The sequence below is a fragment of the Glycine soja genome, chromosome 8, assembly GCF_004193775.1.
Source record: "Glycine soja cultivar W05 chromosome 8, ASM419377v2, whole genome shotgun sequence".
NCBI classification, from domain to species: domain Eukaryota; kingdom Viridiplantae; phylum Streptophyta; class Magnoliopsida; order Fabales; family Fabaceae; genus Glycine; species Glycine soja.
The window spans coordinates 45,854,792-45,879,793 of NC_041009.1; the positions used below are offsets into that span (position 1 = coordinate 45,854,792).

The 25,002-nt window shown below is 33.4% G+C and overlaps 3 protein-coding genes across 4 annotated transcripts; 1 reads left to right on the top strand and 2 right to left on the bottom strand.

Moving 5' to 3' along the window:
• Positions 1-349: 349 nt before the first annotated feature.
• LOC114423628 (dynamin-related protein 1E) lies at positions 350-9,541 on the bottom strand. Its single transcript, XM_028390456.1, has 15 exons — positions 9,169-9,541; positions 8,199-8,262; positions 8,008-8,115; positions 7,370-7,471; positions 6,168-6,218; positions 6,004-6,065; positions 5,573-5,663; positions 5,418-5,482; positions 5,113-5,307; positions 4,914-5,033; positions 4,733-4,803; positions 2,786-3,011; positions 2,652-2,702; positions 2,198-2,566; positions 350-1,239 (listed from the first exon to the last, which is right to left on the bottom strand). The coding sequence occupies exons 1-15, from the start codon at positions 9,313-9,315 to the stop codon at positions 1,111-1,113; spliced, it is 1,851 nt and encodes a 616-aa protein (XP_028246257.1). The 5' UTR covers positions 9,316-9,541; the 3' UTR covers positions 350-1,110.
• Positions 9,542-19,775: 10,234 nt separating this feature from the next.
• On the top strand, positions 19,776-22,571 carry LOC114423629 (receptor like protein kinase S.2). Its single transcript, XM_028390457.1, has one exon. The coding sequence runs from the start codon at positions 19,806-19,808 to the stop codon at positions 22,401-22,403; it is 2,598 nt and encodes an 865-aa protein (XP_028246258.1). The 5' UTR covers positions 19,776-19,805; the 3' UTR covers positions 22,404-22,571.
• Positions 22,572-22,660: 89 nt separating this feature from the next.
• Positions 22,661-24,621, bottom strand: LOC114423630 (probable calcium-binding protein CML22). 2 transcript variants are annotated; one of them, XM_028390459.1, is made up of 5 exons: positions 24,392-24,621; positions 23,618-23,829; positions 23,320-23,519; positions 23,078-23,220; positions 22,661-22,924 (listed from the first exon to the last, which is right to left on the bottom strand). In XM_028390459.1, the coding sequence occupies exons 2-5, from the start codon at positions 23,811-23,813 to the stop codon at positions 22,861-22,863; spliced, it is 603 nt and encodes a 200-aa protein (XP_028246260.1). In that variant the 5' UTR covers positions 23,814-23,829; positions 24,392-24,621; the 3' UTR covers positions 22,661-22,860. The 2 variants fall into 2 exon arrangements, with proteins under 2 accessions (XP_028246260.1, XP_028246259.1); XM_028390458.1 differs by having other exon boundaries at positions 23,046-23,220; positions 24,392-24,616.
• Between the last annotated feature and the right edge of the window lie 381 nt (positions 24,622-25,002).

The following is a 25,002-nucleotide window of genomic DNA, read 5'->3' on the forward strand; positions in this document are numbered from 1 at the left end:
AATGTAGCATCTCTACTATTTTATAAAATATCTTAGAATATTTTAATTCCCTAATTTAAGTTTAACTTCCCATTTTTTATAAAATATTTTCAGAATAATTTTAATTCCCTAATTTATTAATTTAAACTTTCCGTTTTGATTTTGTTTGTGATGATTTTGTAACAGTAGTTAAAAAAATTAAATCAACTTGTTTATGAGAAATTTAAACAAAGAAAGCACAGTCAACAGTTATGATGTTTTAGTGCCAATTCAACCAACCATCATAACATGGTACGAGAAATTAACGTGAATAGATTAATAACAGAACAAGATAAATAATAGATAGAATAATAATAAAACAATAACAAAATAGCTCTAAAAAAGTTAATATATACATTAACCAGGACCAACTAGAAAACGGTGCAACTACAGATAGAATAATAAGAAAAAATCCTGTACAGAAGACATTGGAATCTGCTAACTAATTAGGCGTCCTCTTCGACATGTAATTTTCTTTGGCACTTTTCCATAATTTCCTTCAAACCTTGGAACTTTTCAACGATCTTCTGTATAACCTTCAACCTTGCCACTTGAACAAGATCAGTTGTAAAACTTCCTGCCTTAGTAATTAGATGAGTTATTTTTTACTCAATTTGTTGTCTCTTCTGCGTATCTCTATTTTGCCGAAGTTTAATCAATCTTCAATTTGGGTATGATTCATCGTCAACTCATGTCAACTTTCCTCTGGGGCTGACGACTTCTCGGCCACTTTTGGTTTTTCAGTGTCAAGAAAAGGAAGATAAACATTGGAATACCAAAATAGTCGTTTTGAGACTCAAGGCTGAGATTACAAAGAAAACACAAATAGACAACCAAAGAAGGAGATCACAAAGAATACACACAAATACACAAATTTAATCTACTATCTACATATCACAGTAACAACCAAAGAAGGGATCACCAAGGTCTGTATGGAAGTATACCATACATTCAGACAATCAACGTAACTCCAATGTTATCCTACAATCAAGAACATTAACAAAATATGATAGTAAATATGTAAATTACATCAGGGTCCAGCCAACCCATGATCGATCACTATCATCAAGATGAGGGCAACAGAATCCAAGCTCATCGTACCCAGGAAACAGAATCAATTTCATCCCTTGCTGCTTTATATAGTTCAAGCCTTTTTGCACACTGTTGTCTCCTCTCCATCAATGCAGGGTCTTCATCTAACATTTGCGATAGCTGTTTACCCTATAGTAGGTTAACTCTTATCAATGATATATTCGAATTAATTAAAATAGTGAGTACAAAATAATGTAGCATGCAGCGGAGTTGGATATAAATAGTTACATCAAACTAAAGGGGGATTATTTTATCATGACATACAGAAAAAGTATTAAGATGACAATTGTCCTCTTCATGGCTGGCTCAAACTATTTCACATTCAAAGAAATACACAATTGTATATAATTTTTGTAATTAAAGCACTAAAAGCATAGGAGTTGGAAATCCGCCTTAATAAAATTTAGACAGAATTACCCCTAGATATAACTTTGGAAGCAACTGAGTTATCTTTCCATGGTAAAGCTATTAGGACCATACCATGTAGAGAAAGATGTTTATATGCAACTAATTGTCTCCAAAAGTATTTCACTATCCCTAACAAGTATGAAATAGTTTTTACCAAAAAGTGTGAATGTAAAGATAAATCAAATATTAGAAAGGCAACTCAATACTAGATACTTATGATTGACAGAGTCAATCTGGGTTAGCTTAAGTTACAGAACAGCAACAATTTGTTAGGACTTAGGATCCAATTGCAAGGTATGGGACTTGAGTCCCACATTGGAAGTATGAAATTATAATGTAGGGTTTCTAAGACCCCAGGCTCTCCAATTACAACAGCTTTTGTGCTGTGGTTTACCCAAGATTCTTATCTAAGTTTTTCATCATGTCTCTTGGCTGCAAGTGAGCAACACAGGTGGTGACGTTGGCATTGTAGTGTTAGCCCAGGATTAGCTAGAGAGGGCTAGTGCACAGCTGCCTGCATGGATGCTGGTAGCTGCGGAGTGTGGAGGGATGTTTAGATCCAACTTGATTACCAAACCAAATGTACGGGAACCTAGATTTTCCTAAAGTTTTTATGGCTATCCATTAAGGAAAAAGGTGTATTTTCTTAAGAGAGAAAATAAGAGCAGAGAGAATGTACCTCTTTCTTCCCTATTTGGGTGTAGAAATGGTTTAGCAATGACTGTTTTGCTTGTCTGACCTGACAATAGACAACAGCCTTTGGAATTGTGTTTCTAAGCGTGTCTGCCACCAACCCTATATAGGATGACACATTTGATGCAATTCTCCTGAAATGCCCCTCTGCATATCGGTCAATATTTGTGGCAGCAGGAGTTCCAGATTTCTCCACTTCTTGAGGAAGTCTCCGGAAGAAATCCACAGTGAGATATGAAGATTCCATGTCTACAAGCCGAACAGTTGTCTTCTTACTCTCTTCACGGAACCTTTCTAAAGCCTCATTTGCTGCTGCAGCTAGTTCGGCTTGAAATGTTGGGAAGCGCTTCAGTTCCTGCAGTCACATATTAGTATATCTCTATAAACTATCCCAACTATATATGAACAAGGTGAATACAAAATATACTTCCTAAATTTACCTTTGTTTCAGCTATTGATTTCCTTACGAGTTCTTTCAAAACAAAGTTAACCTACAGAAAATCAAGACCGACTCAGTTTAATTCTTTCTGTTAGATGAAAATTAATAACCAGATAATACAACTGGAATACTTACAGCATCTACTGAAGCTTCAGCTGGGCCTCTAAAGTAACCGAGAGCCCCCTCAATCAAGCGCCTGTAACCTTGCTCTGGGGCAATCAAGTGAGGCTGATAACCATCAGCCTCTGACACCACTTTTCTTACATTCTGGAGAGAAAGATGCCGGTCAAGTGGAAGCTTCCGTAAAGCAGCAGGAAGCTGATTGTCAAAGACATTATATATCCTATCTCCTCCTGGACGCCTATGAATAAAAAAGAAAATTATTATATAAATAAAGAGACCTATCAACCAGTTCATCAGTGATAACAAACTGACACCCAAACAATCAATCTAAAATGTTTTGGCCATGATCATTTTAGCTTATACAGTACACAAACAACATCACAAAGGTTCCTATTGCTGAAAACATGCTTTCATTCAGCAAAAGTGTTAACAAGTAACTAAATATAGTAGTTTGTCTAGAATATAAGCAGCTAAAAAACCAAAAACAAGAAACTAGATAGTTCAGAAAAAGCAAGTGTATTATCGCAAGACTGCAAAATCCCATATAATATATAGATCATAGATCAATGCTGAAAAATGAAAACTTAAAAGCACATTTTGAGTAAAAATATCTCCATTTAGGAACAATAAACTACTGACCATTGATAATCAGTTCAGTGGTTCAATATTAACCTTACATTCTTCCCCTCACAATCTGAAGTTGTTTTTGAGGGATTAGTATAGAATGGCCGTTTGGCTGTAAAGACCCCTGAAAACAAGCTCAATGAGCAGATACAATAGAGAAATCACCTCCTCACCTAGAGCAAAAGCTCCTCAGAGAAGATACTTTCTCTGCCCAGCCAAAAGGCCTAACAAACAAAATAAACCTCCTCCCCTTAATCACACCAACCCTGCCTCCCTATAGAGACGCGCTAACAACCTGTCAACTCAGCTCCTCCACATCCTCCTAGAACCTTCTTCCCCTGTGTTCAATGAGCTTGTGCAAGACAGAGGAGAGGCTACTGTAAATCCTAAGAATAAGTTTAGATTGATGGAAAGGAATGATAGAGGAACATTGTTTGAATTATTAAAAATAGAATGAAATAGAATTAAACTTGATGGATTAAATTCCATTCCATTCAACACCCCTCTTTTTTCTTTCCATCCAATTTTGGGGGTATGGGATGGAAACAAGTGTTTTCCTCCCTAGTCCATCATAAAAATATCTGAACAGGATGGTAATTATGTTCCATTTTGCATCATTCTATTTATTCCAAACAAAGCCTAGAAGTTGGTTGATCGGTTGAAGTTGAAGAACATGAATTTAAGTGAGGACAAAATTTAATAGACTTCCTTAGATTAAGTGAAGGAAAAATAAAAGCACAAGTGAGGGTTGAAAAGGAATTTAGTTATAAAAGAAATGAATATCTCTGCAGAATTATCTTAATTTTCGGCTCATGATTTGGGCTGCAACTTCACTGCAATTTATGCATCAATAGTGACACCAAGGCACAAGAACTAGCAACAGACCTATGCGATGTTAGTCTCCACTGCAACAGCACTGTTATTTGGCACAATTGGCTACTGTAATAAAAAACTTCGTACCCCATTGCCCAGAGGCTCTTCACTATGCGAAGGTAATGTATAGGGAATTTTTAATTAAGGTAGGTACTTTATTCCATGCTATGATTTCACATTTTACATGTTTATCCCTAATCCAATCCTAGGCAGGATCTACAAGCTTTGAGAAAAAGACAAGAACCATCTTCACTAGTTCAATTTTAAGTAAAGAATTTTTATTTCTTCATTCTGCTTAGCTTGCACTCAGGGGATAAAGGGAAATGCATCCAGTTCCATCCCCCTCCCTAAAAGCCTTCCAACCAAAGATGTTCATTGTCCATCACCTTTCCCCTCCCATCCCCCTCCTTTACATTGCATTCAAACATAGCTTAAAAATGGAACACAAGAGAAGATATTTACCCTCCATCTAAATGTTCCTTGAATATCCGTTCAAATGCTCGGCAAAGTTCTAGGATGGTGTATAATTGAGCCTGAATAAGAAATCAACATTCAACAAATACTCAGAAGGGCATCATAGAAAGAATTTTACTCTTTAAAGAAATCATCACAGATTCACAAGTCCAAAGTACAAACCACTCACCCCAGCATCAAGAGCAATAGGTCTCCCAAGATGATCCATCTCCGATTCAAGTTCTTCGATACTTTTGTTTATTAAAGATGTTATACTAGGTATCCTTGCCCTGATTACTGACTCCAAATGCTGCAAAATAAGCTCACGGGATTAAAAATACAATTTATCTCAGTAAAAGGTCAGCAAAAAATATCTTCCGAAAGCAAACCTGTGAGAGAAGTTTTGCAAGGTATTCTGAACCCATCTTATTGGCCAAGTGCCCATAATCAGAACTGGTTGCAAAATACTCACGCTCCTTACGTCTAGCAACAATCATATCAACATTTCTATTGATGTCCGCTTGGGATCGATTTACTATACCAACCCAAGGATGTTGCAGACGATAAGACCTTCCTTCAAGGACCTTGAGGGAATAAAAGCGAGAAAGAGGATAAAGCAGTATAATTTTACAGGCACACTTCAAACATTAACATTAAAGGTACATGCATCAATTAAGAAAGTAAGGAAGATTACATCCAAAGCATTGGTTCCTTTGTCCATCAAATCTAGCTTTGTCAACACCCCAAATGTCCTTTCACCTAGCCAAATTACAGACATAAACTTTAGTACAAAATTATGACACAAACAAGGGTAATAATTGGCAATTCCAAGTAGCAAACAAAAGGTACCTGTGGGATCAACTTCCTTGGCAAGTTTAATAGCATCAGAAGTTGCTATGTCTTGATTGGCTGGAGATATTGCTAGTATGATGCAATTAGGCTGTTGAACATAAAGCATAAAGCAATTGATTCAAGAAAATACTGATCTCAGCTGTATGCCATGCAAGTAGCAAATAATCCCTTATTTAGATTTTTTTATTATTTATATCATTTTCACTTGATTTGTAATTCAAATAATTATTAGCAAATACAGGAAAAATTGGGATATTATATAAATTTTAAGGACAGGTGTGGCTGCCCCATCCCAAGATCAGAGAAAGCTTCCAAGCTCAAGGAGCAGTTGCACATGTACTTAAAAGGACCCATCGGCATATCTAACAAGTAACAATAAAAGATGCTTGAATCCAAAGAAAGTGTTGTAAGAGGAAAGCATTTTTTACCTTTTCAACATAAGAACGAACCATAGTTTCAATTTCCTGAACAATATTCTCAGGTTGTCCCTCTGAAAAAGATGGACACAATTGTCAATTTAAAGATAAAGATTATCATTTGATCTAAACAATTGGTTTATAATTAAAAATTAGCAATTATATACAAAGTATACCTATAGCCACTTTAGTCAGACCCGGTAAATCAATCAAAGTTAGGTTGACAACTGCTCAAAAGACAAAAGGGAAGAGGCATTAAATTTAGTCAGAAAATAAAGGAATTATATTGCGTATGACAACTGTTCAAAATAACCATGCTTGTCAAAATGGTTGGGATGTGTTAATAGTAAAATAAATTTATTTTAGGAGTAAGGAAGAAGAAAAGAAGACAACTAACAATAACATGGAATATATTGTTGATGTTGGAGATCCCGCACTGTCTAGAGATATGGCCAATTAAGTGTATATAAGTTGGGGTAACCCTCACTTTACAAGCTAATTTTGTAGCGTTGAGTTAAGCCCATAATCCTTTTTCTAAGAGTTGACTATACATAATATGATACAATACACAAACCTAATACAGTAACACTACCATTCATATATAAATAGTTTCATAGCCTACAAGTACTAGTCCAAGCCCATTAAATACGATAATCAACCCTTATTAAAAAGAGTTCTTAGAATTTGGGCTTAGGGCACAACTCAACGTCACAAATCACAAATTCATGCCACTAGTTCATGTCAATGGTAAACTTATCTTGGATGCTACACCAGCAATTCATATCACTAGTTCTAGTCAATGGTAAACTTATCTTGGAAGAGTAAACATATGGAATCGGATACCTCTTTTGTTTGTGAAAAGGTTTTACCGTTTTAGCTCACTCTTTGGCTGTCTCTCATGTGTCTGCAATATCAGTGTTCTGTTTTACTATGGTTGTATAATAATCATTCTTATCTCTGTAACAGGCAATCCCTTTCTCTCTCGGTTAGTTAAGTTAGTTATATTTCTGTTGTAACTGTGCTGTGTTAACACAGCTAATAGCTTGCTCCACACTCCCCTAAAAAATGTTATAAGTCATTCCTAATCCTAAGTAATCTTTTAAAATACGCAAGATTTTTTATGCCAAAATACTCTTTTAAAATTCTAATTGAATGCAACTCCCTCCATCTCCTAAATAAGATTTTCTCAAGTCCTAAATTACTTCATTCAATTCTTGTTTTCCCTCTCAAAAATCAAAATAAAGTTGAATCTATCACAGTATTAGATATTAAAACAAAATCAATATAATCTAAATGAGGTCAAATCTATTTTATATGATTAGTTTTAATTTTTAAAAGATCTTGGATAAAGCAAGAGACAATGATAATAGAAGCACACCGTTTGGCGAATAGATGCTAAGATGAATTGGAATAGGAGATATTTGTTTTGTCTTCCCTGTTACTCTATCAGTTTCATCCTGAATTTCTTGGCGGACCAAAGCTGCAACAGAAAAAAATTGTTTTAAAAATGAATTAACATATTTTATACATTATGCTACATAACACTAAAGAAAAAAAAATCCACTGTATACAAAATCCTATACCCAGTAAACTAAGTGGAAAGTGTCACAATTTGCCGCAATTATCATATGATAAATTGCTAGCCAAACACAATTGTTGACACTTGACCGAAGGATTCTGTTCAAAAACAATATTGATTTGAATCCAAAAAAAAAAATTGTGGAACATGTTGAAATTCTTTGTAACCATGAGGACACAAGAGGACAGCTCTAATGTTATCAAGAAAAATGAGAGAAATGTACCAGACATATAATGGGAAATTTTAAATAAAAAAATCAGGTGGCAGAGGGCACATTAGTGAACTTGCAATTATCAAACAACAAGCACAAAAGATGCTAACAAGCATTAAAATTCTTTTTGAGCAACCAGAAAACAAAAGCCATCCTCCGATTATTGAAAATCACACCGTTACTATATATATGTAAGGAGGGTAGTGAGGGAGGGTTCCTATCGTACCAAAGTCAGTGAACTTTCTCCTGGGCAGGTGAAGAAACTCGGCATACTCTTGCGACCCACTTTCGAGTTTATGAAGCTGCAACACCAATGGACGCCTAGTCACAATCCCTGTAATTCATTCACACCAAGGGGAAAAAATGAGCTAAATTATGCTTTATATAATGGGAAAAATAAGAAAAAAGAGATCAAACCTGATCCTCTTGGCAAAAAGTCACGACCAACAATGCTCTCCAAAACTGAAGACTTCCCTGAACTCTGCTCAAATTTTAAAAGAAATAAAAAAAAAAGTAAGATTTTTTTATTAATAACTGTAATCACTCATTTCGGAGTTTAATCACATTTAAAGTTCTTCATTCTTAGGTCCTCCCCAAAAAACTCAGGGTGTGTTGCCAACTGAATTACACTCATTAGGTGAAGAAAGTAAGTTCAAACCCACATGCCGTTAACAAAAACAAAAATCCTAAAAAGTCGATATTTTTTTATTCCTCGCTGCTAACTTGAAAAACTAAAATTCAGACCCACACTCAAAATACAGTTGTTAAAAGACTAATCAACTTGAAAATATAAATTGAACAGTTCCTCGAACTCTACAATTTTTTTTCAAAAGAAAAAGGAAAATTCACGCTTCAGACTCATCCGTTAAGAAAAAAGAAAACTAAAACATGAAAATAAAAAGGCACCCGAAAACAACTGTCTCGTGTTCTACTCACTATTGAAAAAAAACAATGATAACGAAAATTTAGAACTACACCGAGAAAATTACACTATTAACAGAAAAACGAAAAGCACTCAATTACAAGTTCCAATTATCCAATTGATTCTACTTTCTCTGCCGCAAATTTCAAGGATTCATACCTACCACAGCCACTAAACAGAACACACAAAAAAAAATACCTACCGGCTACCGCCAAAACCACTCTTCAAAAGTCAAAACTGAACACTCTCTAAGCTCAAATCAAATTTCAACAAAAGAAAAAGAAAAATCAGAACCACGCCAAATTTTAAGTTTACTTGAAAATTGCAAACGCAGAAAGCAAAAAAGCACCATTTTTTTCTGAATTTCGGATTTCCATTCCCCGTCGCAAAAACCGAGAGCTTTGAAATTAAAAATGATGTAATGTAAAAGAAAAAAAAAACGATAGGTTGAAACTTGAGACGAACCTGGCCACCAACAACAGCAACAGAAGGAAGAGCTTCCCAGAGAGAAGAGAAGGTGTTGTTATCAGCGCCGCCATAGTCACCGAGCACCGTGCAAGCCCTCTGGATTCGGTTCACCAGCCCAATCAAGCTCTCCATCGTCGTCGTCATCTTCTTCTTCTTCTTCTTGCGTGAAACCCTAGAATAGAATCCCTTTAACCAGCTCAAAAACGACGACGTAGAACACGAACGCGAAGCAGAGCAACAAAAGGAAACGCAGATTCTAGAAAGAGAAGGGAGAGAGAAAAGAGTATTGTGGCTTTCGTTTTCACACAAAGGTCACGCACTAGTTGAACTGAAGACCACCACAGGGATACGAATATGCGATGATATATCGTGGTGCGCACCGTTTTAGACGTTTTTCTTGTCTTAACGAAAGTAAGATTGCGTTTTCAAAATTTGAAATTTTGAAACCCCTGGTGGGGTCCACTGAAGGGGTTGGTGGGATCCACTGACGTTGTTGTGACTACTGGAATTCATTCCGAACGTTGAATGGGTAGTGCGGTGTGTCGTAAGGAAACCAGCTACGCGCCAAATTCAACCGTTTTCGTTAACATTAAGATTATATTTCACAAAATTAATTAAAAAAATTAGTTTAAAATTGAATAAATTGATAAAAAATAATAAAATTTTATCTTAAATAAAAATATTTTAAAAAATCTAATAAATATTTAAGGAAAAAAAGAGAATAAATATAAAAAATTAAAACTTAGAAAATAATATTTTTAAAAATATTATTTCAAGTAAACATATTAGAGATTATTAAAAGTAGACCAATTAAAACGGGTTAGTTTGACCCGTTGGATCCAACCCACATTGACTCATCCCTTAAACGGGTCAGTCCAATCCAACTTACTTATAACTTTTTCCAGCAAATAATGGTCCTGGGCATCACGGGTTGTGGGTTAAATGGGTTGGCCCACCAAGCCACCTAAAATTTAAAAAACATTTTTAAAAAAAAAATCATTTATTCTTAGCAACTAATTTAGAAATCATTTTGACAAGGTCACCATTGACAATGCAGCAAAGGCAGTTATTGTTCAACATCATAATATCTTCGGCACCAACACTTTTTGCAGCAACCAAAGAACCATCTAAATCAATTTCACCAAACTACAAACAATGTAGGGAGTAAGCACTAAGCAACACATTGACATTCGAGATCTCATAACCACGAATTGTGCGGATTCCATAACATAATACCTCGTTCTCAATATCTGCAATTTTCTTTCCATGCTCTACGGTCAGAATATGGTTCAACAATGTTATCTAGTCAGTTAATCAATTCAATGCAACGAAAAAAACATTTCACATTCAATTTTTCTTTGAATGAGAGAAAAGGGGGAAATAAAAATGGATACCTTGTTGAAGCTGAGAAAGTTCATGATGATGATTTCCGAAATGCAATTGTTGGGCGAAATGACATTGGAAACATCAAAATCCTCAAATTGAGGCGGCGCAGTGGTGGCAGAGGTGACGGAGAAGCAACGAGAAGGTCTAAGAGAAAATATTAGCGACTAGGAATGGGAATGAAAGTTTGTTCTGTGTTGAAGAGGGAGAATAGTGGTTTGGAGTGAGAGCGTGAAGGGTTTGTCCAACGGGCTAGTGGGTTAGGGTTACAATTAGTCACTTAGGTTTTTTACACAGGTTAGGTGGGCCAACCCGGCCCACCACAAGTTCAGGTCAGGTCGTAGGTGGGTTGAGTTTAGATGTTCACCTAATTGCACCTTTTGTGGATTTTTGGGCTCGGGCAGGCTCAAACCCGTGGTGGGCTGGGTGGACCCACAGGCTTGAGCCCATTTTGACAACTCTAACCAAAAACTAGTATAAAAAGCTTTGATTATCAAACAGTCAAACAAGTTTTTAAACTAGTAAAAAAATTAAAAACTAACTTAAATGTCTTGCTAAATACACTCTAAACATTTTCAATGCCTAAGGAGGGTTTTATTTTTCTTACTTATGTAGAGTTTTTTAAACCACATAATTTTAAAAAAATCCTCTACACACTGAATTATTTATATCTATTTAAATGCAAAAAAAATATCTAGCTATTGTATATTATATATATATATATATATATATATATATATATATATATATATATAATATTTGAAAACTTGTTTGAGAAAATTTTTTAACAAGTATCCAGTTTTTAAATATGAACTTCTTCTCTCACTTTTGAATCTTAATAATTTTGAAAAGTTTAGATCCAACAACTATCTTTTAAGAATAGGTGAGATTGAATAGAGTCTATTGGGTAACTCCCATAATCTTAAAATTAATTCATTTTCCCTTTCTCACCTTTGGCCATCAATGAAAACATCATTTTGCTATATATAGCATTATGTTAGGCTCAGTATCTTTGATGTCATTCATGTGCATTGAAAGATGTTATTGTTAGTGCAAACGACACATGTGGTTTTTTGGGAGAACTTAACTTTGACAAATGAGATTGATGTATTGTTAAACAAATTTACACAACTTGACGTATGTGGAAAAATCACAATGAAGACTAAAGTTTGTGAACTTCAATTTTGGATGCAACTTCAATGTATCCCTTTCAAGAGAATGTAAAAACAAAAGGTGCACCAAATTTTGTGGAATCTACTAAATGTGCAATTAACACAATGATAGATTGTTTAGGAACTCCTAGTGTGGTTCGCAAAGTTGTATATGACAATAAGTGAAACAAAATGATGTCTTATGTGGATGAATTTTGATAAGTTGCAACAATTCATCCTTAAAATTATTGATGTCGGACCGAATTGAAATCATAATTATATGACAATTGCAACTTTGCTAAGTTAGGGTGAGAAATCTTGAGATCTAATTGCGGAACCTTCAAACATGACACTCTCTTTATGTTGTGCTCTTTTGCACAAAAGAAGTATTGGTTCTCTTTGTATGTAGTGTCTCAATAGCACCTAGTAAAAAGTGAATGACCATTCCTAACATGAATTGCTAATCGGTATAATGTTGTATTGGTTCACTTATCTAGGTTGGAAGTTGGATTTTGTTTTCACTTAGGAGTCGAGCAACATCTATTACTCAACGTGTCATTGGTATTGGATTTGTTAACGAAAATCACTTTATGCAAGTATACATAATCTACTTAAAATGAACATTTAGTTGAAAACATGTAAAATTGTTCACTAACCTCATCCTCTTTTTCATCATTATTTAGTTTTTTTAAAGAATGATTTCCCTCAGTCTCTTATCGCACCACAATGGAGAATATACTACACTATTGAAGCTCGTTCATGGCAAAGACTATACCTGTAATGCACACAAGAATTCAAATTAATACCATTTCATTTAACTAGAGAATCTCAATATGTAGTAGATATTACTAGGAATTAATTTTAGTTAATTACTCTTGTATTGATTATTGTTATTGCTTTCTATTTTTATGTTATGTGTGTTGATTTTAGTCCTCTAATGTTGAGTGCAAAGCCTGTTAATTGTTGCACATTTTGGTCATGGTTGTTGTATTATTATTATTTAGGTGCTATTTTTTATCAAAACTTTAGGTTGTGTGTGAAACAAATCAACAAAAACATGATTTTATTGTATAATGTACAACAAAATCCTCAAAGGGGGACATAAATATATGAAACAAAAGTGTGATTCAGTTGTATATTGTACAACAGAATCCTAATTTTATAGCATATATTTGTTTCCACCTCATGCATTGCAACAAAAGTGTGATTTCATTTTACACTTGATGAAAAGATACCTTCGTAGGAAGGGTATTTTTGAACATTGGTAAAGAAAACATTCACGTGGATGATGAGAATAGCAATTTTGAAGGTGAAAATAACAGGCCACTCACTTGTTCACTGAAGCCCAACTTAAAGGACCAACATAACTTAACCCTAGCAAACAATATAAAAGATCATTCATTTGATTTATATTTTATTTTTCAACAACATAAAATAAATTTAATTATTCTTACAAGTTAATCAAAATCACTTAAACATTCATTAAGAAAGCTACCGTGTTACAATTGTGACAATATTTTTTAATATACTCCTTCTAACACATTCTTTATTATTAGTTAAAATTTATTGAAAAATAAAAAATTATTAGAAAAATTATTAATTTAGATATGAAATTCATAAAATTTTATAATTTCTTAGAAATTTAACCAATAAAATAAAATATATTCAAAAGAATATATTTTCTTAGATGAAAATATTAAAAAAAAATATACTAGAGTATATTTCTAGCATCTTTAACACCTAACTCCAAAAGAGGATTGCTTGAAGAAACATCTTCCTTTTCTTTTCCCTTTCAATTAATTTATATTATAGGCAACATGCGTAAATTAATTTTCTTAATCTTAATTGCCAATTAAAAATAGTCAGGGACTACTAAGTGTTATTACAATAATTTTAAAATAACACTCTTCCTTTTAATTTATCTTTATTTTTAAAATTTTATCTTTTCCTTTCTCAGTTTTTTATTATTTATTGTATGTATCTAGCCACAAATTATATTTTAGTCACATTTTATTTTATTTGTAGATTTCAAATCAATTTATTTTTATCAATATTATTATTTGATTCATATTCCTTTCTTTTTTTTTTCTTAACAGCAAATTTTGAAATCGGTGTATCGCAAATAAAGAAATTAAACTTCCCCGGTTCCCCCTACAATAGTAGAATACGTACGTGGATATAACCTGACATACAGTCATGAGGTATAAGCTAGCTAGGGAGGGACCATTCGCATTCACACACGTGTACCTTACAAAATATTAGTGAGGTTTTGTTAATGTACACATCTTTGATTTTTTTAGTATGAGTACTCTTAATAAATTATAATTTAAAATATTATAAAATATATTAATATAATTTATTAACACATTCATATTAAAAAAATAATTATATGTATATTAATAAATCTCTATATATAAATAAATAAATGATATGATCTGATAAATGAAGAAAAAAAATAAAAATAATGTGTTCATAAAGTATTTGATGTATAAATTACTTATATATCATCACTTTATCTAAAGCATTGTCATTGTTTTGAATAGAGGTGTTTAGTTATTGATTTCCTACATAATATTCTAACAACACTTAATAACAACATTTTTTTATTAACCCTTGATCCCTCATTTCATACATGTTTCTATTTTTGGTTCCTAATTTTTTTACTAATTAGTCATGGTCTTTCATATTTTTTGATTCATCTCTAGATCCTTACTTTTTAGTTGAGTTGAATATTAAGTAATGTTAACTAAGACATATCATGAAAACATGTTATGCGGACTATTTGTATGATGTGACTTTTTTTTATGATTTCGAAATTATCTAAAAAAGGTAAATTATATAAATAATCTCGTATTTATCTCAATTTTCATTTTAAGTCCCTTAAAGAAAATTTTATCAATTTTAATTCCTATATTAATTTAGATTGTCAAACTTAATAACTAATTAATCATTAGTTTCACATAATGTGTATTATTAATTTTTACTATAAATTTGTATTATTCTTTTACAATAATACACAATTTTTCACAAAATTAATTTTAACTAGCTTAAAATTTATTATTTAATTATTTAGGTATCAATATAATTATATATATATATATATATATATATATATATATATATATATATATATATATCCTTTCAAATAACTAATTATTTATGAGATGGTAGTGGCCCATAGAAAAAAAAATTGGGTATGTCAAATCCAATGACTTTTGATGAGAAAAGGTGCAACACAAGACCCCCGATAAAGGAGAGTTGAATCCTACACCCCATACCTATATCCTATACCTCCTAACCACCTTTGAAAATACTAAATTACCATTAATGAATAGCACCCCTAACCCTAACACTTCCTTTCCCACGGTGACAACACCTCCCATCTGACTGGAACCTGCTTATCGCCATTGAAGGTGAGTAATTTCCTTTTTGTCTCTTTTGCCATGGAGTGGGGGTTGGGTTCTGGTTTTGGTGGTAGATTGATGGGGGGGTTGGGTTTTAGTAGGGAAGGTCTACAAGTGCTCGAAATACGTGTTTCAAAACGCTTATTTCAGAAACAAATGTTCTAGAATAACTATTCTAGAACTTCTATTTTGAAACATCTATTTTGGAAGTTGTTTAACTATTTTATGGAATGGTCGTCCATTTCATAAGTAACAAGTGCACTCCAGAATAGGTTTTCAGAATAGTTTTGCTTTTGGAAAATGTGTTCTAGAAAAATGATTTTCCAGAATAGTCGTTCCGGAAAGCTTGTTCCAAAAACATGTCCACAACGTGAATGAGAAGCGTTGAAACGTAGCTAGTGTGAAGAGTTGGAGGAGGAGAGGGACTTCTGCGCCATAACCTTTGATTGTTGCGGGAAGAGAACATGAGTTGGAGAAGAAGAAAAGAACTGGAAAACAAGGTGCGCTACTAGAAGAAGAGAAGAATGAATGAAAGGGTGTGCAAATGCTGTGGGAGAAAGAAGAGGAAAAATGGGAAGAAGATCGAAGGGATTGATTGAGATTTTTTAAAAAAAATAGGAGGTACATGATACACAAAAGCAACTTAGAACACCAAGTTCAGTGCAACATGAGACTTAAGAAAACCCATCAACTTTAATTAAATATGATTTTTTATAGGTCCAATGACATCAATACCTAGTCAATATCACATATGATATGAAAAGTAACTCAAATCATGTATACCTTAAATTCTCTATTGGTCATTTAAGCAAGATTTTAATTTAAATCACTAACTTCAATAATAGTACTTCTTGTTGGCCAAGATAATCGACATAGGTTATCTTTAAATTGCCACATGTGTCATGTCCACAACATAATGCATTTCCATAACTTCAACTAAAGTGTTTGAATTCAAAATGTGATATAATGCTAAAAAAATTGAGGCTAGCATTACATATATAAAGGAGAGATTAAATAACTCAAAAGTAATTATAAGAGAGTTACTTTTTATCATTCCCATTTATTTTCTTAAAATCTAATAGTACATTGAAATAAGTAACTAACTTTAACCATTAGAATTCAAGAAAATGAATAATAAAAATGATGAGTAATTTGATCCTTTCTCTATTTTATTAATTAATAAATTTAACTGTCTATGTTAATGGTAGATATCCTAAAAACATAAACATAATTCTTTAGAGATTAAGACCTATCAAACTTTTTTCATAATTTATCATTTTTGGTGGTTTTGAAACCATAAAAAAATGCCAAAGGTGTTACATCGCCGATTATTTTTATCAATTTCTCTCTTATCATTTTTTTCTCTCTATCTCTTTCCTTTTTCTATTCCCATCCAACTCAAAATGGAATGAATGAATATTAGTACTCAACTGTTCATTGGGTTATTTGATTCGAATATTTAGAGCCCGCGCTACAATTTGTGACAAAAATTTGAATTTGGACCTGGATACATGGATTGAATATTCATTTTCCTTCTGCATGCATATGATTGTCCTGAGCTTGTACTCTGATTGTGATTTGTGACTCTTATCAAATTAGTTGCATTACACCATCTATAGTGCATTTACTTTTTAGGGTATTTTGTTGATCCAATTTTCAAATTCCGTTGACATGTGTGTGGGGTTTTACTGATTCCCGGAGCTGCATGGCCTACTAAATTCAACGTAACAGTTAATTCATTGCTGTATTTAAGCTTTTGTCTTTAATACAATGCTGTCAGTAGTAAGACTCTATCGATATCAATGAATGAGCATATATAAGTTTCTGTCTCTATGCCCGGTACCTGCGGTTAAAATGGAATTTCCTTTTATAATTAAAAAAAAAACATTCGCGCATTACTCTTAGTCTATTACTAAAAAACACCTAAAGTCAATGATGTATTAAAATGTGTCGATTGTTGAGTTAGAAATTGTGTGAAGTTCATATAATTCAAATTCAAAATTTGACATCGGTATACTTAAGAAAATAATGAATCCATCCTCGTATAATTGTTGCAATTGTCTACCCTGTCTCTACATTTACGGGCAGTTAGATGAGCATTTTGACTACGTCCTTTATCTGTCCTATGTAAAATTCAATCCTGCAACCTTAAAGGCTTAAACCATAAATCCTAAAAGTCTTTTTGGTGGTCATAACAATATGAAATGATGATGGTGATAGTGATAACTGTAGTGATAATAATGATAATGATAAAAATTATAATAGTAGTAATAATAGTAATTATGGTGACAACAACAATAACAACATGAAGAAAGTGGTGACAATGTCAATAATAATATAATTATGTCAATAATATGATGAGATGATGTCAATGATGAAAGTGGTAAGAGCAAAAAGAAAAAATAACTACTTTATCTTACTTTTTTTATTTATCTTATTTTCTAAACATGTCTCACCCTCAATTATGAAATAGTATTTTACTATAACAAGTAAAAATAATAGATAACAAAATCATATCCTATTGTTGCACCTTAAGATATAAAAGTTATTTTATTCTATTATATCTTGATTACCAAACAAATTCAATCTTAGAACTCAAAGATAATACTTCTTTTTAATTTTTACAATATTTTAAGACTCATTTACTTTTTAGGCTTAATTGTATTTTATGACTAACAAATTAATTCGACGTATTTTGTCCCTAACTTTTAAAAAACTTGTGAATTTTTTTAAAAATTATATAAAAAAGCTTAACTTTTACACATTAGTTTATGCATAAGTTAATTTTAGTTTATAAATAAAACTTATTTTATTTTTGTCTTCTTATTTTCTTCTTCTAAAAATATTTCTAAATAATCTTACATATTATAATGACGAAGATAAATACAAAAAATAATATTATCATATAAATTATTGTGTATATATCACATCTCAATTTTATCTAATTCAAAACCCATTTCTTCATGCTCTCATGGGTTTCCTTTTGCTTTCATATACCTCATTTGTGAGTTGCGCCAGTTTCTCCCTAAATGTGGCGAGGCAAGGGGAAAAGTTATATCCCTACCTAATACCTTTGTGGGGAAAATACCAATAAGTTGAGGATAAGGATATGTGGATGAGGTTTTTTATTTGATTTCGATTTCATCGTTGCCTCAGTCGCTATTGGGACAACCAATTGGACTTAAACATGTTCATATTTAATTGATAATGGAGCTATTATGTGAATTCAAAATGGTTTCATTTTCTTTATGCATGGTTTGCTGAGCTGTTAGCAATACACTTTAGCGGGTAATGGTTCTTTATCAAATGAAATCACATCACATTCTTATCAAATGAATTTCACATGAACTAGCTAAACTCGAAGTTCAGCTAGTATCTTTCCCATTTTCTAATACGGGTTGATGTAGTTCTGTTGTGTTTTTGGCCCATTCTTTGAGGAATGTTTTTTCACTGATTAGCAGAGTTCACCTAAATTCAACCTAATAGTTACACAATTTTGTCTGTTTTCATGAAATTGATACTATTAATAATGCACAACTTTTGTCTCCATGCCCGATACTTGTGCTGAAACAGAGATTTCTTTTATAAAAAAAATGCTTTTGCACGTTACTTAACTTACACACTTTAGTTGAAAATGATTTTTTTTTTATTCATTTAATGGACTTGTATTTATAGCGTGATTCAATCATATCGTGTCAATTAATTTTTTAAGAAAAGTAATGATAAAAAAGACTCCATAACTTTGGATTAGGATTATATAAAATTTGAGTTAATAGTGATAAAAAAGAACACAAATTGAACATCAATATAAGAAATCTCATTTATATATGGTAGTATAAATATAGATAAATTGAAAAGAGTTTAATTGTTTGACGGTGTAAATTGTTAATATGATTTTTAAATTATTTATCATAAAAGTCAATAAAATTATTAGGATAGTTTGTGATTGGATAACATCGAAAAAAATTTATATTATTAGTGTATACTTGTTTTTTCTCAATTGATAAACTCATAACTAAATCTTTTGTCAAAAAAATTAAATCTTATTCGTTCTGAACTGAAATATAAAATAAAAATAAATAAATAAATCACACCATCATAAAAATTAGTTAACTTTGTTTAATTTTAATAGTTTCAATAAAAAAAGTTAATTCATTTTTTAAAATACTTTTTATATTAATTGCATAGAATAAAAATAAGAGTTAAAATAAAACTCTAAAATAAAAAATATTTTGAAAACACTATCATTATAGGAAAAAAAAATAATTAAAACATTTTTTTTCTTCTTATAAGTATAAATTAATCACCTCTCTGTACAAGTAAAAGTCAAGAATGCATATGGGGACTTGACGGCTATTTAAATGAAGTTAAAAGGCATATCGGTCTTATCTTTTCCTTTCTTCTAGATGTGTCACGAAAAACATCCGACTTCATTGTTTCACATTAGTGTCAAGATATGAAACCACTTATTGAATTTTTTTTAGAAGATCAAATAACAAATCAAGATTTCGAATATAAAATAAATAAACATCTCTAAGAAACATTGACATGGCCTTTGGAGGTAGGTTCCAATTTCGAGTATAAAATTCAACATATTCAAACTAAACGCGTTGAAAAATATATCCCCCACCCCAACAACAACAATTAAATGTCATAATCAAATACCAAAGGATCTCTTCAATATCTTCAAATATTCATGTTCAAATACCTCCTTTTTTTTTTCTCTCACAAACCATTCACCAAAACCACAACCATGCATTTCAATCGCCTCTGCATAGTTTTACCACCAAATTCTGGTGAAATGGTAGTGCCACTTGAAAAGGGTGTCCTACAAGAAGAACCCTTTCAAACACCAAAGAAGCAACAAGTTGAGGCCAAGAAGCCTCATAGGGCTTGTGGTGGACAAGTTCTTGATTTGCTTCGTGATTCTTTTACCAAGTTATATGATTCAAGGTGGTGGAGAATTTGCCAACATGGAGAACACAAAGAGAAGAACAACTCTGGTGTGTTTTTTCATGACATGGATGGTGTGCAAGTTTCTGTCAACATTGGCAGGGACAACCCCAGAATTTTCAGCTATGCTGAGTTGTTCATAGGGTCCAATGGTTTCAGTGAAGACCAAGTTCTAGGGAGTGGAGGGTTTGGAAGAGTATACAAGGCTGTTTTGCCAAGTGATGGAACTGAGGTTGCTGTGAAGTGCTGTTTAGCAGAGAAAGGGAAGCAGTTTGAGAAGAGTTTTGCTGCTGAGTTAACAGCTGTGGCAGATCTTCGCCACAAGAATCTTGTGAGGCTGAGGGGTTGGTGTGTGAATGAGGATCAGTTGCATCTTGTTTATGACTACATGCCTAACCGAAGCCTCGACCGCGTACTATTTCGAAGGCATGAGAATTCGAAGGCTGAGCCTCTTCAATGGGGACAAAGAGGGAAGATTTTGAAAGGTTTGGCAGCAGCATTGTACTATCTCCATGAGCAGCTAGAGACTCAAATCATTCATAGGGATGTTAAGACCAGCAATGTGATGCTTGATTCGCATTACAATGCTCGGTTGGGCGATTTTGGCATGGCAAGGTGGCTAGAACATGAGCTTGAGTATGAGTACAAGTATAACAATAGGAAAACAATCGCAACCAAAAGTGGCCACTTCAGGTTGGGAGAAACATCAAGAATTGGTGGCACAATTGGGTATCTTCCACCTGAAAGCTTGCAGAAACCAAGCAATGCTACTTCCAAATCTGATGTCTTTAGCTTTGGGATTGTTGTGCTAGAGGTGGTGTCTGGAAGGAGAGCAATTGACCTAACACACCCTGATGAACAAATCATTTTGCTTGATTGGATTAGAAGGCTTTCTGATGAAGGGAAGCTTCTGGAAGCGGCTGATTCTCGGTTACTGGATGGATCATACAAGCTTTCAGAGATGCAGCATTTCATTCACATAGGCCTCCTATGCACACTCCATGACCCTCAATTGAGGCCAAGCATGAAATGGGTAGTGGAAGCACTTTCTGACATTTCTTTCAAATTACCATCACTCCCTTCTTTCCTCTCCCACCCTTTATACATCTCTCTGTCTTCTCCTTCTAATACTAATAATAGTCCTAGCAGCACAAGTGTCACTAGCTCCTCCACCACAGATAATGCTAGCAGCATAATCACCAACCATACTTCATCAAACTATGTCACAGCTGCAGGTGAAACTGTGTATGTCACTGCTGAGTACAAAAACAGTGAAATCATCTCTTCTAAGAGCATGAGCCACCACCAGCAACCATTTCCTGTGGTTGAAACTCCAAGGGAAATATCATTCAAGGAGATTGTTTCTGCTACAGATAACTTTTCTGATTCGAGAAGGGTGGCTGAGCTAGACTTTGGAACTGCTTACCATGGCATCCTTGATGACAAGTGCCATGTTTTGGTGAAACGCCTTGGGCTGAAAACGTGTCCTGCATTGCGTGATAGATTCTCCAACGAACTTCGGAATCTTGGAAGGCTTCGCCATAGGAATTTGGTTCAGCTTCGAGGATGGTGCACCGAGCAAGGAGAGATGCTTGTCTTATATGATTACTCAGCAAGTAGAATTCTCAGCCAACGGCTTCAGCATCATAGCAATGGAAGTAGAAGGGGGAGTTCTGTCCTCCAATGGCACCACAGGTATAACATAGTGAAAGCACTGGCCTCTGCAGTTCTCTATCTACATGAGGAATGGGATGAACAAGTGATCCACAGAAACATTACCTCTTCAGCTGTCATTCTTGAACCAGATATGAATCCAAGACTCACCTCTTTTGCTCTAGCCGAATTTTTGTCAAGGAATGAGAATGGTCATCATGTAGTCATTGATACTAAAAAGTCGGTTCGTGGGATATTTGGCTACATGGCACCGGAATATGTTGAATCAGGTGAAGCAACCACTGAGGCTGATGTTTATAGTTTTGGTGTGGTGGTGCTTGAAGTTGTTAGCGGACAGATGGCAGTGGATTTCAGGCAGCCAGAGGTGCTTTTGGTTAAGAAGGTTCATGAATTTGAGATGAGAAAAAGGCCATTGAAGGAATTAGCTGATATAAGACTCAATGGAGAGTACAATGACCAAGAATTGATGAGATTGGTAAGGTTAGGAATAGCTTGCACCAGATGTAACCCGCAGTTAAGACCAAGCATGAGACAAATTGTAAGCATCCTTGATGGCAATGACAAATTACTTATCCAGAATAACAAGGAGAGCAGAGAAGAATGGAGGGAAAGAAATGATTGTTCTTTGTCAATGATTAAGAGAATTCAAGCTCTAGGAATACAGTAAGAAGTTGTAAAAGACATTGAAGTTACCTAATGTGAACTGGAATTTTTGTAAAATAGAGAAAGCTCTATCTTCTTTCTGTTTCTCTGTTTTATCTATTTTGTCTGCTTGTTATCTATACTAGGTTGTATATAAAAGAAGCTTAATGTATCAGTGTATCTTTCTGCTGAAGCATGGCAAAAATTATGTTTTTCAATTCGTACTCATTTTTTTAAAAAAAAAATCAATTCCACAAGTGCATATATATCAATGTATCTTTCTGCTGAAGCATGGCAAAGATTATGTTTTTCTTTTCATACTTAATTTTCAATTCCACAAGTGTATAAACTTCTCAAACACAAACTTAAAAAATGAGAAAACTCAAGCTCACACACATTCAACACAATCTAACTTCAGGCACTCCTCTCTGTAGTATAACTTCTTCTCATGTATCTATTCATCATCACCAATTCCAACCCAATTAATGAAACCAAAGAGGAACTCTCTGAACGTGACCTGTCCATTCTTGTCCCAGTCCATTTCTTCTGCAATGAACACAATCAGAAAGGAAAGTCAAAAAGGTAACATACAAATGAGGATGGAGAAATGAAAGATGAAACAACAGATCTTGCTATAGAAGAAGCATTGAAGTGAGGTAAGTAGTACGAAATCGGTGTTTAGAGATACGCGCCGGTGACCTTTCCCTTGGATTAGTCTCATTCAGTGTCCTGACCATGTCCTTTTGGTTAAGCTTTCCATCACCATTTTGATCAAAAAATACAAAGACCTCAACTATGGTATTAAAAATTTCTCCAACCTGTGCTAACTCAGCTTTGGATGACTGAGAAAAGAAATATAATCATTATAGTGATTACAGACTTTAAGCAGATATATCAATTTCAAGATCAAGAAAGCATAACATTAAGTTTCTGATGAGTACAATATCAGAGGATGAAGGTTCTGCTAGGAGATGGATGAGGCATAGAAGAACTATAAACTCATTGAACTGTATGCCCTTGCTTCCATCAAGATCACAGTACTGAAAAAGATGCTCAATCTCTTGCTCTTTAAGATGAAGTTCAAGATGTTCTAAGAACTTTTTTAGTTCGTTGGGTTCTATAGATCCGTTAGAATCCTCATCTGTGAAAGATACAACATAAAGGATTTTACTTTTCTATCAAAAATTAAGAGCTGTGTTTTATAAAGATAAGAATGATTGGGTTGTTTTTTAAACTTACCATACTGTTCAAACATTCCTCTTAATGTTTTCAGTCTCTCCTTGAACATAGGGAACAGCATAACTACACTATCAACTGATTTCAATTTGCTTTGTCCAAATTTATATCTTCTCATTTCAGCTATTTTCCTTTCAAGCTTGTCATCCAAGCACATTTTCTTGCTTGAGATACCAATACATGACATTATTGCTCCCATTTTGTTGGGCAAAAGACTTCAGAAGAAAGCAAAAGGTAAGATTAGGATTAGCATTCCTTGTAATGAGGGAGAAGGAAACATAAAAAGGAATTAATCATGTGTTAATTTTCCACCAGCCACGCAAAATATATTGTTTTACTCTTAAATTAAGCAAATTCCAGTAATGATCAAGGATCAAAATGAATAATTTCAATTTGAAAACTGTATAATACTAATCTAACAATAGGGTCTTTGATATTTTTCACTTGATAAACATCAGATCATCATGTACAATCCCACAAGATGACGTTGGCTACGTGAACCACACAACACTATTCTTCTCAACCAGAACAAATCAAATCTACGGCTAGGCAATGGAGAAGTCACATAAATGAATTATTATTATTTTCTGTAAATCAACATCTATATGAATATACGATGTTCACCAGAAATTCTCAATTCGTAAAATCTTTCAAACCATTTGTCATATGATATTCTGATAAGTCACAAACTCCAAATGTTCTCCAATGCCCAACAAGATATGAAGTAGATTAAACAAGAAGAGAAAGGAATATGTATGACAAGCAAAAGAAACTTACTCCCCAATTTCCAGGTGCTTGGCTTGTGACAATCAAATAAACTAGTTTTGGGACAACCAAAGGGTCAGAAGTAACTAGTAAGTAATTTCTATATATGCAAATTTTGAAGACAAGAGAAGCACCTTGGAATTTATAGGTAAAGAAAAAGAAGAAAGCAGAAAAGGATAGTGTAGTGGATTCCAAATGGAAGATGCCATCTTTGCTTTGAGTGTTAGTCCTTTGAGTCCCTCTCTTTCTCTTCAAGTATCCAAATTCCAAAGGTGTAATTATCGAATATGTTTTGTTCACTATAAAAAACTGCAGATAATGCTTATTCACTATTTGTTTGATGGTGTTCCCAATAAACAAAACCCAAAAGAAAAGGACAGTTCAAAACCATGTTACTTGGAGTGGCCCTACATGTATATATTCCGTTTGTATCATCATTTAACTTATGGTTTTACCTTAAATGTTCTTTGGAAGCTTCCATTACTCCTTCCAAGATATGAAAATAGAACTTGACCTGGTAGCACCAGTTGTTCCTTATTTTCTCTTAGCACCAAAGATAGCAGATTTTACCATTCTGTTGATTAGTGAATAGTTTTATTTGACAAAATGTCTAACATTGCACT